Source organism: Heliangelus exortis, chromosome 2 (assembly GCF_036169615.1).
Source record: "Heliangelus exortis chromosome 2, bHelExo1.hap1, whole genome shotgun sequence".
NCBI lineage: Eukaryota > Metazoa > Chordata > Aves > Apodiformes > Trochilidae > Heliangelus > Heliangelus exortis.
The window spans coordinates 28,586,916-28,608,190 of NC_092423.1; the positions used below are offsets into that span (position 1 = coordinate 28,586,916).

At 38.0% G+C, this 21,275-nt stretch overlaps 1 protein-coding gene across 9 annotated transcripts in view; it reads right to left on the reverse strand.

The window, feature by feature from the left end:
* ETV1 (ETS variant transcription factor 1) overlaps nucleotides 1-21,275 on the reverse strand; it is a 67,190-nt gene that overhangs the window by 19,342 nt on the left and 26,573 nt on the right. For all 9 annotated transcript variants that reach the window (XM_071735347.1, XM_071735354.1, XM_071735349.1 and 6 more), the window contains 3 exons: nucleotides 13,984-14,113; nucleotides 12,247-12,435; nucleotides 8,564-8,811 (listed from right to left, as the gene is read on the reverse strand). In XM_071735347.1, the coding sequence (XP_071591448.1) occupies nucleotides 8,564-8,811; nucleotides 12,247-12,435; nucleotides 13,984-14,113 (567 nt within the window). The remainder of the gene's footprint in view (nucleotides 1-8,563; nucleotides 8,812-12,246; nucleotides 12,436-13,983; nucleotides 14,114-21,275) is intronic.

Genomic DNA, 21,275 nt, shown 5'->3' on the forward strand with positions numbered 1-21,275 from the left:
CAGAAGCACTTCCCAATAAATATAGCCAGTCCTCTAATCTAACTTATACCATTTCCTCCTCAATCGTCCTTTTACGTCTGAAAAGTAATTACAGAGGCTTTGGTTCCTACTTCAGCAATTCAGAGCTGGTCTATCTATACAAACAAACTTTCATGTGCTGTGCCACTTGCCTTCCCCTTGGCAAGGGATACAGCCCATGCCAATTCTTTCCCTTTGTGCTAGCAGGCACACAAGGGAATGCACAAGCCCCTCGGGTAGCTGGGACCAACCAAGCTCCCAGGGGCCACTCACACAGCAGCCCAACCCTGTGCTACACACACTGCAAGTATGCCAGCTGGTCCTTCACTGTCCTACAGGTTATCACCAAATATCTCCTTGTGCAATGCCAGCATTTCTTCCAGTCCATGGAGAGATGGTTGGCGTAGGGGGAGAGCTTTTTTTTTTTTTTCCTTTAACCAAAGGCAGTGACAAATGTAGCCTTTTTAAAAGAAAATGTTTGAGCTAGAACACATCATACTTCTGGCCTCAAAATTAATAACATCACAATCACAATGCAAGTAACTTTTCTGCTTGTGGATCTCCAAGAGCCCGGACAAAATGCTTACAAAGGAGAGCTTCATCCACCACTGAAATACATCTAACCTCCTCTGGAAAGAAGCTGTTTAACTACCATTGAGAAGCTCTGAGGAGCCCAAGGGTGAAGAACAACACTGAAATCACTGGTAAACAGATAGGGTTTTTTAGGTAACAAAGGCAGTTCTTCAAATTAGATCAGGGACCAGGCATTGCAAAAACAAAACAAAACAAAACAAAACAAAAAACCAACTATATTTTGCAGGAAGAAATAGCAAACGATCCCTTCTGATTATGAAACCTATGATTTTTTTAAACCTGCAAAACACACTTTAGATTTAAAAAAACACAAAGCCCCAGAAAAATGAACAAAAAAAAAACCACCCCAAAACTCATATGGCTATGTAAGAAGAGGCATTCAGGTAGAAATACTAGAACTAATGACAATTTCTCTATACAGGAATTGCTTGGGCATATTTCACAACTCAAATGATAGAGGATTAGGTTTTAGCTCAACCACCTTTAAAAGTTCTATCCCTGCAGAAGTTATGTAATTACAACAGACTCCTACAAATTGGTAAAATCCTAGCAATACAAAAGTCAACATTTTTTTTTCTTTAGTAAGATCAGCATGAAAAATATAAGTTCACTGAGGTCACAAGGGTGAAAATAGTCACAACCTTCTCTAAAAATCAACTTTAAAAATCCTTTTCTAAATCACTATGCAGTATAAAACCGTTCAGAATGGAGGAGTTTGTTCTTCTTTTGTCACTAGCAATTAGGAAAAAAAAAAACCTACAAGTATGTGCATTCATAGATACACAAACTTTTCGTTCTAAAAATAGCTAACTGAAATCTATGAAGTTTAATTTCTTACATCTCACTTGACTTAAATCTACCAGAGAACTAGATTTGGCCTTACCAGCTCACGTCTAGGAGGAATACATACCGAAAGAAAACCTTAAGCAAACAGCTTCATTTCCACAACTTTGGTTTTTAGATCTATGACAGCATTTAATGCATTTTCTGAGACCAGATGTCAACAGCCTGTCTAGGCGATGTGTAACTTTTTATACAGCAGAACAGGAAAACAAAGGCTCATACATTCAGCTCTGAATTGAAATTCCACATGGAGCTGATCTTCTGAGCATACTTTAAAATCATGTATTTGCTTTTATTAACCTCAGTAACTGTAAAATGTATTTTAAACATCCCTTCCCTTTGAATTCAACAAAAGACAGTAGGGTTTTTTTTCTCACACTCACTCCTTTTGTTGGTAATTTTACTGAAAAAAAAAAAAAAAAATTAAAAATGTCTGTGTTGCTTTTTCTCCCCCACCCCATCCCCTGCCTGTAAAATCGAAGTTGGACAAACACTGCACGGCTGAAGTGACATATTTGAATGGAATTCAGACCAACCAGTTCCTGTTTATGTTTCTGATTTGAGAATGTAGCCTTCTCATTCACTATACATTAGAAACACACCAAGGCCATAAATGGTGTCAGGTTACAAGCAGGCAGGGCCAAGGAGCATTAATCATTACTTTAAGGCAACTGGCAAAAGCAGCAGCTGAGGGAACACTACACCCTTCAGCTCCACATAAATGGACATTCCAGGGTTTGGCGTGTGTGAGGCTTTTTTTTTTTTTTTTTTTCTCTTTCCTCTTTTTTTTTTTTTTTTTTTTTTTTCCCCTTCAGCATCCATTTTATGAATGAAACTTCAGGCTGCACAGAGTCCATTCATATAAAAGCTATGCTCACAGGGCTCAGTCTCTCGGGATCAATCGGTCTTGGGTAAGGCTGATGTGATTGGTTTAAGGCAGGCTTCAGCCTTCCATTACTGATTTAAAATGCAGCCTGTGTCCATTTGACCTGCGTTAATGCACAAAGAGTAAATCCAGACTGTGCTCTCAATCCTCAAATCAAATCATTAGCCAGTGCCACTTACTGTAACTGTAGATTTAGAGGATATTTATCCATTTCTTTGAAAAACGGGGACTGCAGGACAATTTTTTCAGAGTGCATTGTCTGCTTTGAAAGGAAAAATAGAAGCACGGTCTCCTGCCTATATGCTCACATTAACTTGGTATTCAAGTTTTCCTTTTTTCACAAAGATATTATTACAACATTAATTGTATGCTAGCTACAGATTTATTTCAGAATTAGTGAAGAGATTAAATCAGCTAGATGAGAAGCAAGTGTAAAGTTAAAATTCTGCCTTTCATAACAATCTTCTGAAGTCTAGGTTTCCCCAAGTTTCCCTCTCAGATGCTTTTATTTTCTCCTGTCATTTCATCTAACAGCAGATTTGCACTGTGCTTTAAGAACAAGTACAAAGTAAAGTGCAACTCAACTACTGAACAAAACCCATGCTCCCGTTCACTGAAGCAAGACAGCAAAGATAAGCTCCTGAAACAGAAAAGTTGACACATTTTACACCACAGAAGTGAAACTCAGGAAAACTGCAATCCGAAAACTGAGGAGTTCTTAAAGCAACTGAACTCGAGCAAAACTCTCTCCCTTCTCCCCTCCAGCCTTTATGCCAGTCAGATTTTTATTGAGAACAATTGCACCACTGTGTAAAAGAATTTCTTTATGACCATAAGGAGATGCAGTTTTGAGATGTCTGTACTGAAGCACCAAATCCAGGAAAAGGATGGAGTCAGACTTGTTTTACACGCATTTTCTAAAACTATGTTCAAAACCACTGCAAATATTTGCAGCTTGATCAAAGAGGGGGAAAGGAAGGGGGGGGGGGAAGAGGGAAAGGGAAAAAGAAAACCTAGAGAGAATTTGAGGAAAAGATTAAACAGATGGAGGATTTATGAATCAGGATCTCAATGAGTCACACAGACAGACTAAGAGTACACATGCAAACCGTCTACAGGATTTAGAGGTGGTACATTAATACCAAGAAATTGTTTAGGATGAGCCAAAGAGGTCTAGCTATGTGCAAGGGAATGGAACTGATCAAAGGAAATATTTAGGCTTACAACCAAGGAATACTTCTTAACTGTGAAGTCTATTAGTCTGTGAAATAAAATCCCAGAGGAATAATTGTAGTAATAATACTTAGCATTCATGCAGTGCTTTACATTTTCAAAGCACTGTACAAAAATTAGCCAATATAATTAAAGACAGTAGTGGAAGCACCATGTGTTGTGTCACTTTAAATGCTGCACTGGTCAATGCATCAGAGAATATCCTGGAGAAAGTAATTGTGCACTGACTCTGACTGACAGCTAAGATTTCTTTTTTTATTTCATAACAGTATCTCCAAATATCTAAACCACCTCCAAGAAGTACAATGAAATACCCAACTGTTCTTAATAATAAAATAAGGTAAAACATAAATATATATATAGCTGCAAATAAATACTTCCAATAATTATTTGGGGGTTTTTCCCTTCAAATTTTAATTCAAGATTGCTTTATGCTGGTCTGCAAAATCCCAAATTTAAGGGTTTAATTTTGGCTGATTTCTAGGGAAGAATGTGCTACTGAAGCCCTGAAGCTCACTTTTACTTGCATTGCTTTTCATAAAATACCATACCAGGTATCTGAAACAACTCTTGCTCTCTTGGTTTTTATTCTGTTCACAGTCACTGGGTAAATACACATTTATAACATGGATGCTAGAATGCTCACAACATAACTACTGTGTAAGAGCAAGCTTAGAGTATTAAAAAGCATCCTAACTTCAGCTTCCTGGGCAACCTTCATACAACTACTTCGTTGCAAATGAATTATGATGCAGCTTTTTGCCTCTGCACTCCTGTCTCTTGATCACACAGGTCAAAACCATTTCAGGAAGACCCATGCAGTACACAGGTTTGCAAGTGGAGGCTCTGCTTCATTTCTTACAGAGGCTGGAAGTTGTGTACTTAATGAGGCAGAACATTTCAAGAAAGTAAAAGATGACCTCAAGATTCATAGAGCTGAATGGTCAATTTTAGGCCATAACAAAGCCCATTCCAGCACCAGTGAAGTTTTCCAGAGGGGTCACATGGCTTCTGTCAGATTTTTCATGTTATGAATTTCTTATTTTTGCAGTGCTTACACAGTGATCCTCATGTGATGTTCCCATACTTCCTTGCCTAGAAATACAAAGTCCCTAGAAGCTAAGCCTTGAACATATGTGACAATCAATGCTCTTTAAAAATTATACAGCTCTAACTGGGTACCCAAAGTAAACAGGTGTATGCCTATCTGATTTGCCTCTCTGCCTCCACTCATCTCTTTTACCAGAGGGGCAGTTCCCCAGCAATTCCCATATGGTAACAAGGTATTTATTGCTTGTGAGAGATCAGGAATTAAAGGGCAACTCAGAAAGCAAGACATGGAGGCTAATAATTTTGTCTGGATAGTTCATTCTTACAGTGATGTGCCTAGTATCTTGGAAGAAAACTTTGGAAGTGACAGTGAGAGAATAAAAAAAAATTTAAGGTCCATTCAAGTGTATTTATTATGAATAGAAATGCAACTGTAAAAATAGTGCTGCTAATGCCTCTAACCTGTTCAGGAAACACCAAATCTAGATTTCATTCGACAAATCCCTTGCAATTAGTAGTAAGTACATGAAAGCAACACTTTCTCCTCGTTTTTTTGAGAACAAATGGGTATTTCATTGTACTTCTTGGAGGTAGTTTAGATATTTGGAGATACTGTTATGAAATACAAAAAGAAATCTTAGCTATCAGTCAGAGACTGTGCACAATTACTTTCTCCAGGATGTTCTCTGATGCACTGACCAGTGCAGCATTTAAAATGACACAACACATGGTGCTTCCACTACTGTCTTTAAATATATTGGCTAATTTTTTACATTTTCAAAGCACTGCATGAGTGCTAAGCATTATTGCTACATTTGAAAGCTAGATTTTTAGTAGTGATACATGCATAGTTAGTGTCATATTTAGTATATTTGTAAATACACTACATTAAGTAGGGAGAACCAAGACTGCAAAGATCCTGCTTTAAAATAAAGCCCAGAATAGATATGGTATCTCAAGTTTCATCTTTTTGTTTAAGTACCTGAATAAATGAATGGAATTATAGAAGTGCTAACTGGCCAGGAATGCCCACTATTACTAACACTTGTAAACAAAGGTCTTGAGAAGCTTTCTACAGTATATACATTAATAATGAAAAATCTCAAAGATCTCTACGTCCTTGGCTACACCTTTGTGCTTTAAGTTGCTAGATGTAGAAACAAGTTCTAAATGCATCTGACTGGCAGTCATGGGGAAAAAAAAATCCATGGCAGAAAATAAGGTCTGATTGACTAAACATGTATGTTGCACTGTGATTTATAGAAGTGTGAATGGATAAAGAAGAGCTTCTCCTCTGTTGACATTTTTCCTTTTCCATTATCTCAAACATTCAGCAGTAGAAATTGCATACCTGCAATTACAATTACAACTAATTGATCTGCCATTTCCCATGTCATAATTAATGTCATGTTTTAATAGAGTTATAATCATTCCATAATAATGCTTTTCATTCACCAGCTTCCCACAAAGTATAAAAGTATAGTGCACAAAAGCTATGAACTTTTATGGGGCTCTTTCAAAAACATCCCATTAGGAACATCTTGGCATATTACAATGAACTTTTAAAATACGTTTCAATATTCTTATCTGAGTTGCCATAAAACACCATGCAGAAGAAACTCTTTAGTCTGGCATTCCTTCTTCCCTGGACATCCATAGGTGAAAAATGAAATCAATGATTCAGTGACAAATACATTATGTTTCCTAAGGGGTTATTTAATGTTCTCTTAGCAAGGATGGAAAATTATGGTTTCTAGAGAACAGATGGTAACAAGACAAAATATCAACAGGCCACAGTTGTTGACTGCAATTTATGGAGTGTACAGATGTGTCAACTTAAATGCAGTGATTCTGAGGCCAATAAAAGTACTTCCTGATACCAACAGATTAATTTTTCATGACCACTGGTTACACAGCTGTTATATTTTTAAAAACTAATTATTCATCCACAAAAGAAACAACCATTTTGCTTGAACGTCATTACTATAGAGGGGAATGTTGTTCTTACTGGTACAAAAAAAAAAAAAAAGAAAGAAAGAAAGAAAGAAAAAAGAAAAGAAAGATGAATGCTAGCAGCCAACCTAGATTTAAAGTAATAGTATGCAATAAGGAGCTTCCACTTCCTAGCCAAATATGAAGCACACTTACAAAAGGGCCTTTTTTCAGCCTTTAATTTAGCAGGATGAATAACCATGCTTGTGAAGGTTGCAAGGGACTGGCAGTGCCTGAAGCTGCAGTCCCCCACTTATTATCCATTGCCACATTAACTATGCAGTCTCTCCCATGCTGCTCTGTAAGACTAAAGATCCATGACTGCAAAAGCCACGTACCTCAGAACTTTCATCAGGGAAAAGTTTGAGTTCTAGATCTGATCCTTGCCATATGAACTCATTTACATCTTGTCCTATATTTCAACTTGGAGAACTAATTCACCCTTGGTTCTCTCTCTCTGTAGGCCTAGCCTAAGGGGACCATTTCTTTGCTTATCAAGAATAAGAAAGGAGAAAGCAGCTCTACTTTCCACATTCTGCTGTTGTAACACAGAGATTAACCCTAAAACAACCTCTCTACACTAATGATAACATGATATACCCACTAAGTAGACAATGTTAAGTTAGCTACAGAAAAGTCAATGAAAAACAGTTCTCCAATGTATCAAATTGCAAGATAATTTGTCTTGAGCTAAACTTTCAAAGGAGACCCCAACTCAGCAGCCATGTAGGAAATAAACTGCAAAAGCACCTGGCAAGAGACTGAACCAACAAGAAAGCACTGAAGGTACTGCAGCACCCAGAAGAGAAAGATTGAAGTCCACCCATTCCCCCTGTATGTGTATGAAAGCAATGTGCCCTCCACTCCAGTAAGGATTCACTAAAATCCCTTTCTTTAAACACTGTGGCATACATGAAGCAGAGGCAGAGACTGAAGAAGAGCTGCAGAAATCACACCAAAACTGGAAAACATATTTTGATTTTATTTGTTTGGCTCCATACTCATCAACTGTTTACCCCTTGTGCTTTGATCTAGGCTTTTCTCCATCCCACCCTTTCAGCTTCCTTCTCCTTGTTACTTAGTAGCCAGCACTAAACTCCTTTTTCTTCGCCAATTCTGTCTTTTCTCCAAGTATAAAATAAATATTATGTTTAAAACATAGCAAAAATTAACATTATTATTCCCTTCATTTATGTTCTTTTTCCTTTTTATTGCTTTTTTTTTTTTTTTTTTTTTTTTTTTTGACCAGAAGCTACTGAGAGCAGACTCTGCTACCACCTCCTCTGTTCTGTACTGGCCATGGAACAATAAGGCTCCATTCCAGTTGCCCTATAAGCACAATCATAACAAACATTATTAATAGCAACAGTGTATTCTCTACATCAGCAACCTGGCATCACAGATTATGTACCTCCACAAAACACAGTGGTATGCACAAACTGAGAAGCTGACACCAATTTGGCTGATTCTTCTCCCTCATTGGTTTTATAGCTGTATAAACCCCACTTCAGCGGAGTTACTCCTGATTTAAAGTAGTGCATGCAAGAGGAGAAAGAGTCCTCTATTTCTGGCAGACAAATGAAAGAGCTCGTAAAATGGAGCACACAGATTCAGAGGCCAGAGACGAGGCAGTACAGAACAAGCCCCCTTTTAAGCAAAGCTCAATTTGCACCCATGTTTTTTTTCTTCTTTGGCTTCTCTAACCTGTGCACTTTCTGGACAGAGCTCTGGAAAATTAAATCCTTTACAGAGCAAGCAATGATGGCACGGGTCAGACTGTTCTATGTAGCAATCTTCTAACTTTGCAAGCTGTATCAGACATAAATTACTTTGGGAGACAAAGAAACCAAAGAGCAAGTTTCAATTCATATGATCAAAACGTCAATAGCACTGGCTTAGATTCATTTATTACTTTACTATGGAGAAGTAAAGGAAAGTCTCACCTACCTGAATCATATGCAAAATCTCTAGGTTCCTGCTTAATCATCAGAGGAGGGGGAAAATTTTGACTGGCTGCACTGCCAACCATAGCATTGTGTTCATAAACTGGATCGTGGTACTCCTGCTTAAAACCTTGAGGTGGAAAGGGGATGTTTGGCTCAGACATCTGGCGCTGATATATTGGACGTCCTTCCCTTGGCATTGCAGGCAAAGGTGGGAAAGAATTGCAAGGTTCAGAGAGCTGGCGACGAAATCTAGGACACAAGTTAGAGAGATCATGTAAAGGACTTGAGCTACATTCTATTTCCCAAAGATTTTCACAGCTCATGATTGGTGACTCTATCACTTTCTAGACAGCAAGTATTTTGGTTATGATCAAAAGTGCTCCCATGAGGATGATCTGCCTTGTAGAACAGCAACAAGCAAAGAAACAAAAAAACCCCACCTATTAATATCAGCCCTAAGACTCAGCCCCACCATAATTCTCTCTGCTTTCAGTGTCTTCTTTCAACAGACAAGGCAAACAGAAAACGCACCAGCTTCAAACCAGTAGAAAAACCTGACACCCTACCGCAGTAACACGAAGAAGGCTTTACAGGTATAGTTTTTTGTCCTACCATTCTTCCAGTTACATAGAAACTATTCAGTTAAAGTACTGAGTGTTGTAACACCTGGAATCATCTGTCCTCTCAGGGATAGGGTTGTGGGAGATCTACCTGCAAGGCTGGCACTGCATTCCAACTCTAAGCATCCCAGAAAACGCAGAGGGTGCAATTTTTTGCTAAGAGAAACAATGCCTTAACTTGTTCCCTTGGTCACTACTATATGAAAAAACTCATCCATACAAGCCACACCGCCATTTACTATTAGCAAATCCTCTTCAATTGGCATGAAGTCTGAGAATTCAGTTTTAAATTAACTTCATTTACATGTAATATTGCTCAAGAACTTCCTTCCATAAGACACATCTAGAAGGCCTGAAGGTGATTACTTGCACATCTGCAGGTTCACAAGCACAGAGAAGAATTCAAGGATTCTGTTTTCCTACTGTGCTCAGATGAACTGCACAAACTCTTCCTGTCATCTCCTGCAGATTACCACAGTAGTGTTAACCATCACTGTAAATAATATTGCATCTGCACTAATCCACAGCAGATGCAATGTTGTTGCAACAAACTGCTTACTAGTCTGATCACTCATCATGAACCAGAAACACTTTTTTAAATTAGGAAAAAAAAAAAAATTAAAAAAAGCCTTGACTACATGTTTCAGAAACAATTTAAACTAACATTTGCAGCAATACTGCTGTGAACTTGGTCTGGCAACTATTTACTGTTACCAATATCGTGGGAGTTAGAGATAGAAACAATGTAGTAGTGGAGACAAAATGAATTTTTTTAAACGCTGCTGTAAATATTGTATTTTGCAGTAGAAAGAGTACTGCACTGTAAGATTGGGTTTTGCAATTCCACCTACACCTGCGGAAAATAAACTTAGAAACTCAGATGTATTATGAAACAGTTAGGCTGACTGGCACTGCATTCATTTCCCTCTTTTCCTTTTTTCATTAGCCAAAAAAAGAAACAGAAATTATCATTAAGAACTGTCAAGGAGTGAATCAGAAAATTGCAACTTGAAGTTAAAATAAGAAACAGGCTCACTCACAAAGCCTCAAAGGAAGTTAATAATACTTGTTGTACTGGAAGCTTTGTATGGAATCAAGCCATTTGTTTATACAAGTGGATTTGATTCCTGTTGGTACTTGTTAGGACCACTTATCGTTCATATATTCATGTCCTGTATGAAGATGTATGGGCTGTATGTTCTAGACACTAACACTATCTCATGCCACCAATGCATGTGCCAGAGAAATATGCCTTAACTTACAGATTTAAATATGAACTTACATAGGAAGGTCATTTGTTTAAATGACATTTTCTGAATGCACTCATTGTAGTGAGTGCATATCACCTTGTAAATCAGAGAGATTTGCATTTCATAAAAATATGAAGCACACATTTGCTTCAAACAGTCGGAAGTGAGAAGATCCATTTGTACCTTTCTTTTAAAAAGGATAAAACCTCATATTTTTGGCCTGAGTCAGCTATTTTGGACTTCACTGAACACATGATTTCTGTCACAGAAGGGAAGCATTATTGCAAAATGCCCTAAAGAACAGGAATATCAAAGATGAGGATGGGGGGCAAATCATGTAAAAAACCTATGAAGTGAGTTTATTAAAAACCTATGAATGAGTAATACAGAGTGAGTATTACATGTATAAAAAATTATAGTATGGTGTATACAAATCTCTTAAAATACTAAAACTAGGGCTGACATACAGCTTCAGTACTGTCTTTACAAGTTGCTCTAAATCAAAAGATTTTTTCCTCTAAAAAAATCTTATTACTGCTCCCTACACAGCAGCAATTTAGCTTCTGGAGATCTCAGTCTCCTGGCAACATGATTTTGGTGTATATACAGAAACACATTTATACACCATCCTGTAATGAAAAAATGCCACCTGGCTTCACTGGGGGCCTGCATGGTTAGACCACACTCCAGGCAGAGAAAAAAAGAGGTCCATACACTGCTTCTTCACTGATGGGAGGTCTTGTAGAGAACCTGAGGTGATATATGAAACTATCTCATCAGAGCAAAAACCAGCAATATAAGGCTTAGCAATGTCTTTCAGAGGTGACCTGCACCAAGCCCTGGAGATAATAGCCCTTATTAGACTAGAAGCAAGTTAATCTCCCAACAACTGCATCTTGATTTGCTAATGTTTCAAGTGCTAAGTCAAGTTTCTGAACATAAATATATATATATCTTTACATACAGCTGAAATTTTTGATGCTCAGAGCAATCACACAGCACAGCAGACAAACGCAGGTTCATGCAGCAAAGTTCAGGATAAACAGAATTCCACAAACAACTGGCCTCAAAAATCAGGCAAATCCACTGAAAATATCTATTCCAAAACTGAGCTAAGATAGATAGTCAGTTGTATGGGAATTTCTAACATATCAAAACAAAACAGGGTGACCTAAGGACAGTTTAAGCTTTAATTCTAGACTCTAGCTCTTGTGGCTCTTACTCAGACTGATGTTATTTAAACAGAGTTTATGTTGGCATCTTAGTTTGTTTGAGATGCTGTATTTCAAAAGGGGTTGGAAAAATGATCCACCCTTCCAAAGAATATTCTGAAGCAGTAGCACTATAACACAGCCACTTATCTCTTAGATAGGTGAACTGCTTAACGGCCAGCCAGGATGATGCCTGCTGCTGACTTCATTACCTCATAGGGCTTACTAGCCTAAAGTGAATCATGGAATATCCCAGATTGGAAGGGACCTTTAAAGACCATCTGCTTCAACCTTTCATGGCAAAAGAAGCCTAGATGAGATTACCCAGCACCCTGTAATCACACTCACAAGACAGAAGGTGCAGATCATTAAAACTCTGCCACTGACACTATGAACTCCTACTGAGTCCATCTAGTCAGGTATTAAGTCTTCCATAAAGCACTCATATTTCTGACACTCTGAACCTTGCTGGCTTTCACCTTGGTCCCCTAACCCAAAAAGGGAACAACTGTGGGCAGCAAGGCAGTGCTATCCTATTGTAAGAGACTTGCAACTATAACTGAAATGTCTGAGCATGGATCCCTGACATGCTTTGTGCTTTACCTGTGGTCCATAGGGAAGCTGTTGTCTTGAATGGACTGGGATGGAGGGAGATGGGTAGGGAAAACTCGGTCAGGTTTAGGAGTCTGAGCTGAGTTTGGGGAGGCATGGTGCAGAGGTGACACAGGAGTGCTGGATGGCGTTGGTGGGTTGGAGGGCCTCATTCCCACTTGTGGCTTCTGATCATAGGCACTATCAATAAGGCAAGGAGAAAGGACAGGTTATTTCCGCTAGAAAAAAAAAAAAAAGTAGCATCTACATGCAGAGAAAAAACCACCTAACTGCCACATTTATAATCTTTTTCTTACAGTTAGCTTATTAACCACTGTGGGACAGAGGAATTCTTTATTTCACATTGTGAAGAGCACAGAAAAAAAAACGTTAGAGGTAAATGGTTCAGCACAGCATTTTCTTCTCTGAGGCATAGAAATGTATTTTTAAAGGATGCAGTCTTAGAGTGACATTCTACAAAATACATAAAAGTAGAAGCACCTGGACTAGAGCACAAAGAGCCGGCAGTGCCTGTCAAGATTCTGTTTTAGAGCTTGCACAAACCACAATGTGAGACAGTAAAACAATACAGCTAGAGGGAAGGGATCTGACCCAGAAAAACAATGGTATGTTGACTTAGCTACCCACACTAGGAAGTCAGGAGCCTCTCCAAACAGGTTTGGGTTTTTCCCCCTTCTCTCTCAAAAATAAAGTATGGTCCTGCAAATACATACATGCTATTTTCAAAGGTGTCCCAAATCATGAAAAGACTTGAGCACACTTTGATCATACCTCTTTCTAAACAAGAAGAATGCAGACATTAGGCAGAGTAAGCACAAACTTGCATACTTTCGTGTCAGATTCTCTAGCACCCATCAAATCCATCAATGTATAAATTTGATTTTTTAAATCAAAATCACTTCCTTTATGATGGGCAAAAGTACCAATCTTTTTTCTTTTTTTTTTTTAACTTTTCACATCCAAAAAGTTAAATGTAAATGCTTTGAGTGTTAACGGTTTTGGTAGTACATTAATGAGAATAAAAACTTACAAGCTAGATGAAAGATTCTAAAATAGACTAAAATGTCAATAAGAAACAATGGACTGCTGACACTGAAGGAAGAAGTGACATGTAAGTGCAAACCAAGAGAAAGTCAATAAAGAATGCAGTTATATCAAGCTTTTTCATCACCCACAAATAAAGCTTTTACTACTCATCCCCATAAAATAATACGATTTGCTTTTAAATAGGTAACAAAGGTGCAGAACCTAATGAAATGTTATTTTCAGTTGTAAGCACCCACGAATACACGTCACACCTGCAAAACTTGTCAAATACCTAATGTGCTGCTCAGACCTGCCATTCTCTTGCCTGTTAGACAGATCTCTCCCTTTCCTAACCTGCACAATGCATTTTCAAAGTACTTGCAACATCGGTAGCAGAAAACAAGACACTGCTTCCTTCTTTTTCATTCTTGTACACTGGGCTTTTAAACTCTGGCTATCCCACAGAGAAGAAATGGAGAACATGCATTTTGATGAAAAACACTGCTTTAAAATGGTTATGTAAGTGTTTGATACAACCGTAAACAACTCCATCAGTGTTCATCAGCTAAATGCATTATCTCATCAGTCTGTTATCTGCTGAAGAGGTAACTTCTGTAAGATCTCTATTATGATTTTATGACTCTTTAGTCAGTCCTCATTTAAATCAGCAGTTTTCACTGCAAACATGCTCAATTGCTTTACCTGACATTGTACAGGCACTTTTCCCCATAACTGAACTTGAATGGTTGCTCTTGACTGCAAGCAGAGCCAAGTTCTGAACATGGGCTATGGGGTTCCTTCTTGATTTTCACAGGGAGACCATGAAAAGCCACTGGAAAGACAAAGAAAATGTAATTAAACCCAAGTACAATATTAACAATTAGCTTTCTCAAGTAAGCTAGACACTGGTAATTAAACACATGATTAATTAAGCCATTTTAATACTAAAAACGATATAGAAAGTAAACATTTGAAATATTTCTTTGGGTGTCAACTGAAAAATAGATGCCAGAGATCCTTCGCATTGGCTATTAGCACTTTTATTGTTTAATAGAATGATGGCCAGGATCCCATCTCATTAGCAGGAAAATAACAGCCCACTCATATTTGGCTTAACTACTGTAAATGTTGTCAGATGCAAAATACTTCCCAGGAACCAAATGTTTCTTAGGAATATTAGTGAGGTAGCTTTTAGCTATAAATGCAATAGTAGTTTACTTCAAAGAGTGCCACACAAATGATTCTGAAATAAATTTCTCATTTATCAGCCTCAAGTATATGACCAATCTTTTTGACCCACAGAATGCATGAAAATTTACAGTGAAACTTATGAAACTGGATGAATGTATGCAACTCTAATTACAAGTAACAGTTGAAAAAATAAAAAAAAAGAAAAAAAAAAAAAGAGACACACAAGAAATGGCTTCAGTAATTTTTCTCAATATACAAGATGCAATCCTGGCCTCATCAACTGGAAATGTGATATAGACACAAACTGAGAAAAAGAATTAAACACATTTTTTGAAAGGTAAAAGAACAGGAGTGTGACAGAAATGCAAGATTAATTGGAAGCACAGGTTGGTCTGGATTAAGGAAAAGATCAAAGGTAAAGACAAGGTCAACCGGCATATTAGTTTAAACCAGACAACTTTCCTTACTTCATATCTGACCTTAACTAAAATTAAAGCAGAAGAAAATTCAAAGTTCACCTGACATAGCCAAATCTAAAGTAAGTGGCTAGGCGGACAAAGGACTAGAAAACAGGTTTGTAAGAGCTTGAAAATACACCCTTCAAAGTTTTAAATTAAATGAGGCTGCAAATACATTTTTGATCTCTGAGAAGCTTAGAGTTTGGAGACCACTTTTTTTTACTGATTTTTTATGTTGTCACCACAACACTACGGTCTGAACATCCTGCTCCAGCCTGACATAGACACTTGTGCCTTCATAGAAATCCACCTTAACATTCAGCAGTCCCTGCTAGAGAACCTCAGCACAAAATCAGACCATTACTATATTCCATCCAGTAGCATGTTGCCCTTTGCCTTTTACCTGAACATTAGGAAAGACAATTTGTTAATTGCTATGCATTTTCTGATACTAATGCACCTGCAGAAATGCACACGTTTGGTGAGAGAAGGATGTAAGTGAAATTCTGTCTAAATAAGTGAGCATCAGAACCAATAAGTTCTGATTTAGAAGTGTCTGTAGGATCTGGATTCCAGATTCTCACCTTTTATTTTTCCTATGGCTGAACAATGTTCAGAGAACTCTCTCAAACAGGTTCTCTCATATCATGTTACATGACAGCTACTACTATTGTCTTTCAGCTGCGACATCTGCAAGCTAGCACTATGTTATTTTGCACATATTTTCACCAAACTCTAAAGAACTGCATCTAAAAGTGTTTCTATGTTTGCTGAATAGCAGTCAATTATCTGGAAATATTACAAAAGAAAAGCAGACAGTAAAACAGGTACACAAATACGTATGCACAGAACAGTAACTTGAGAAACACAGATGACAACTGGTGAACATCACAAGAAAAGAACTGTCTGAGTAAAACTGTCTAGACTCAAGCTAAAATAAAAATTAAAAAAATAAAAAACAAACATATGGACATCTTTAAGAAAGATTCTCACATTGAATAATATGGCAAAATGCAGCCCAGCCAGCTTTCCAACACTCATTGCAAAGCAGACTGACATCCAGTAGTTCGTTTTGAGTTTTTGCTATTGAACTTTTACTGCTGGCTCTTTGTGCATGTCTTGGTCACATAATGCACACCATACACAGACCACATATGATGGGCCCCATAGCTCCAGGACAGTGGCTCTGATGCAAAGGTAAGCAATCTCTGGCTTGAATTACAACTCAACAACTACAAGACTTTTTTTTTTTTTTAATAGCCAGAATCACATATTCGCACAAAGGCCACACGCTGCTCTGTTTTATTTTCTTTTTTATTATTATTATTTTAACTTTGCTGCTTCCTCAGAGTTAATCTGTTATGAAAAATTACTTCCCTTATTTATTTTTAAATAACGGGAGTACAGAGACTCCCACACCACAGCCCTGTGCAGAGAACTGGCTGGGTATTTCATCACAGCGCTGAGAGCCTGAACGTCTGCTAACAGGCAGTTTTCCAGCTCACTGGCACAGGCACAAGCGAAAGCAGCACATTCATTTTGTGCAATTTGCTTTACCTTCCCACATGGAGTTGGTGCATGTAAAAGGCTGTTAAGTACTAAATTATTCCTTATCAAATCACCATCATCTGGAGTCATGATCAACACTAATTAAATTACTTTCACTGAACACGGCTCCAGCCTGCTGCCTCGGCTGCGAGGTACATTTTATTTTGCTTACTGTACAGTCCTAGCAAGGTACAGGGCACAGTGCTAGAAGGCATCTGTGCTGTAGTTTTAATTAAAGTTTACCTCACCTTCCTCCCAGCTTTATAAGTGTATCAAATCAAGTAGGTTAACGCCTTCATTTCATTTAGGGAAAGTATTACAGTCCTAAGTGATTTTATATTAGATCTTTATCTTAACTACGGCCAGAAAGATAATGTAGCTGTAAAATTTAAAGCCTTCCTCGGGCGGTCGGTCCCCTGACACAGTCACCATGCTTTATCTGTTACTCCTTAAGTGTACACTTTTAGAGGCAGAAAGGGAAAAACGGCAGCCTGAGAAAAATACTGGATTTGGAGGGGGCCTTTTCATGAAGGCTACTTTGACTTTTCATACTGCACCTTAACTGTGGCTGAAGATGGCAAACTTACTCCAACAACAAAATTTCACCTATTCAACACAGTTCTCGTATCAACATTAAAACCCTCCACCCATTGCTCATCACTTCAGTGTGACACTCATAGTGTACCTATAAAAACAGATTCTAAACACACACTCTGTTACACTGAGCTGGATTTTATATTACGTTTTCAAGCCGTTTTCTTTTGAGGAAGCACGGTTGCTTATTTATAAAATCTAATTTTAGTGCAGCATACCAAGCTACCAACACATCCAAATTAACAAAATGACATTTGAAACAACCATCTCCTCACCGCTTCCTTCTTCCTGATGGCAAACTCCTTTTACTTAACCCCAGAACAGAGTCTCAACCCTATTAAACTAAGGGGCACTCTGCCTTAATAATGATCTTATTAAGAAGTGACCAAGGGCCATGATTTCATCCCGACTGATTACTTAGAGATAACTATCTCCCAACTTGAAAGGCAACCAGTCTTACAATGTGTATTTAGATGGATGGCTTCAACACCTCATCTCAACTACTGAGGTGACTTTCCTTATTGATATCGGAAGGGACCCAATTCCCAGCCCTTGTCTAAAGCTCCTCTGAAGCCAACATGCAGATATAAGGCAAGCAGGTCTGGTACAATCTGTTGTGAATTGATTAAGGTATACTACATTACTGTATTCACATTCTCTGTGCATAAATGTATTTATATCTGCAGAGTAAGAGAGCTTGTGTATTATACATAATGCGCTGCTGCACAGACCTAGATTTTATATAAAACAGTAATTTCGCCACAAAGTAAACTCATGCAGAACATGCAAAAACACAGGGTGAAACCTGCTACCACTTATTTTGAAGTGCTAGTCTCCTTTGCTAGATGTCAACAGCCTAATCCCCAAACATTTTGTTCATAATAACACCCAGTTTAAGATCTAAATGAAGAATAATTTCATTAAGGACTCTCAAATTAAAGCAGGAATCCGTTTGCCTCAGAGGAGACTGATTTGTGTACTTTCTAGGCAGGGAAACAGGAAAAGTACTACCTCCATACAGAAAGAACTGAATCACTTCTTTTTGAGAAAAACCCAGAAATGCATTGCATCAAATATAAAAACAATGGTTGAAAATATTTTTCTGCTCAGGAGACGGCTATGCAAGATGAAGAAGTAAGGAATATTTTATGTGAAATTGGAAGTAATTTCTCCTCTGAGCAAAAAGTTATTTTATAATTTTCAAACTTCAGATTCCTGCCCAGAATGTAAAATAAAATCTGGCTTTATTTTTTGAGGAATAATTGATTTAACCATATTTTAAAAAGCCATATAATATTACAGGTAATTCAGTGGCACTGGCTGACAGAAGGCAGTCTTGACTACACTGACCAAAAAGGCAAATATGTTTTGCTATCAGCACTTGTAGGGCATTTACTCTACAGTATTAAAATCAAATGACAGGAGCAACCTTGCCTTTGCTGGTGAGCTCCAAAGTAATAATACATTCATGTGTATAAAGTCTGAGGACTTTGTGTACCTGCAGAGAAAAGGAACTGAGCACCACAGTTAAGTGATGTCCTGAACATGACGCTGCTGAACGCTCACAGTGGCTTTTCACGTTTATGCTCTCAAACCACCATCTAAACTTGATTTAGCAGATAAACTCATTCATTTTTAAGATAGATTGGGGCAAAACTGTTAATAGGCAATGTAAGTTTAAAGAGATTTCTTGAATGCGTCTGAATAAGGGGGATTTGACCTTTTTAAGAGCAAGAGGAAAAGATAGAAGATGTAAAAACATTTAATACCACCACAACCCCAGGTGCTAGACTGACTGAGGTGACCCAAGTTAGTACTTGGTAAAATTTCAAAAGCAAGAAGAGGAGGCCCCTGTACTGATAAAGCCAATAGTGTTACACTTTAGATCTATCTCCCAATACACACAGAAATGCAGCAGGCACTTCAGATACATCACAGTCTCTCTAAGATTCTTTTCCAGTACATTTACCTCCGCCAAGCCCTCCCCTTCCCCCTACACACAAAAATCCATTACTAGAGGGTCTAATCTCAGCTATCAGCACAGAGTGCCTTTTATGGAGCCATTAAACCATTTCTCTTGTTTACAGTGCCTGAAGAAAGATGTGAATTATGTCTGTGACAAAACAGGCGATAACATTTCTAAACTGCCCTAATTCGTGTTTTTGCTATTTTTCTCGCTCACTATAACTTAACAGCACTCACCTGATGATTCAAACAAATTATTTATCCTGTAAGTACAACAGGTAGGCATTTTAATAACAATTAAAAAATTCCTACTTTCAGTAAACAAACAGTTTATTGAACGGTTCATCAAGGAGGGTAAAGTGCTGCTTACTTCTCAGGTGATATAATGACCTAGGTGCTCTTATCTGTAGACAGGTAAAAAAAAAAAAATCAAACATAATATTGTGGGTTCATATGAGGCTTGAAATACTCCTGCAACAGTAAGTTACCACTAGAACCACACATTCAGTATAGATATTTGTAAATCTGATGCAATGGGCTATAAAAATTAAATACTTCTATATGACCTTCTAGGTGGGAATGCCAGGCTTTAAATATATTTTCTGAAGAGGGTTCAAAAATGTATATTTAACTTATGAGACAATAGTCTTCTGCATTCTGGAGGCTGTTTATTGATTATTTATCTCTAGATCATTATGCTTTGAGCTACAAATCTTTGTAGATAGATGCACTTTGAATTTCAATGGCTATTTAATAGGTATCTGATTAAAGACCACAGGATGCCAAAGCAGGGAGCTCTTTCCTTTTCATCCCACTACACCTTAAGATGAGAAATTTTACCAGTAATAAAATTACTACTGGTGGTGGTAACGTTACTTTGGGATGCACAGGGGGAATTAGCTGAAGCAGGTGCTAGACCCAGCTGATCATTCCTTCATACTCCAGAGGTTACTCCTGCCACAGCTGAATGCAGCATGCAGCCTAGAATACTACAAAACCTGAAATAAAAACATGTTGGAGAGGTGACAGATAAAGAGAGATTAGAAGGATGGAAAGAGAGTGGAGGCTGGTAGCTGAGTCTTTCCAGCTAAACTGTTTCCAATGTTTTTGAATCAAAGCTTACACACAGACTACTGCAACAGCTGGACAGAAGTGACTACAAGCATGGATGACTGAGGCAAGATTTGAAATTGTTTTCACCCTAGGCAATTTCTTGCCTGGACAATAGCAAAAAAAAAAAACAAAAAAAAAACCCACACCAAAAAAAAAACCCAAACCAAACAACAAAACATTTTGTTCCTGACCACTGCAACAGCTGCAAAGATGAACAAGACTTGGAGACTGTGAACTGATTGAAAAGTGGCTGAACAGATTGTATCTACAAAGATTCCACCAAGCTCTTCAACCATTTCATCCATCAAAGTCAACTCTATCAGATCTTAGCTGAGCTCCAGTCAACTGGATTTCATTTAGGTCCTGCTCTCTGCCAGATATTGGAAGAAACTGGTGACAAATTGGATATCTGACACACAGATGTGTATCATCACTGTGGTTTTAGAGACTATCCTGGCAGTTTATATAAAAACTGAACACAGACAAGAGCTCTCACTATCTCAGAAACGAAAGCTGCTAGAAAAGCTGGGGAGAGAGGGGGGGAGGGGAAGAGGAAGGGAGAGGAACCCAACAAACCTGTCAAGTAGTTTTTTGAAGAAGTTCTTGATCTTGGTAGTTTTCTCCATTTGACAATTGCAACTAGAACACTAGAACTTAAACTTAAGATGCTGAAATAGGCCCCAGAGACAACTTGCCTCTACCTAGGTCCACTGAGCAGTGGCCATTTACCTGAAACAGAGCCTGCATGGGTTTTTCTGGGTGTGCATGCACAATCAAATGAAAGCTTCATACCATCATAAAGTAAGCTTTTTGTTCTTCAAATGCATGCATACGTGACAGAGGAGAAAATAGGGAAGCAGCATGCGGAAGAGAGGAAAAGAACATAAATATGTTAAAACTGCATTCAACTAGTTCTTTCCTTTGTGGTGGCCTGGCTCTAAGTCCAAAGAAGAAAATCTGAAGATAGATGTTATCACAGTGAATGCTCTATCACCCCTCATCCCAGTGCCCTTTTCCAGAAAATAGAACTTCATGACTGGGCAGTACTTGGCAAACCCATTATATATGATTCCATCAATTCAGTCTTTGCTTTGGCTTCAGATCAGATCCTTCCAGCCCCTACCA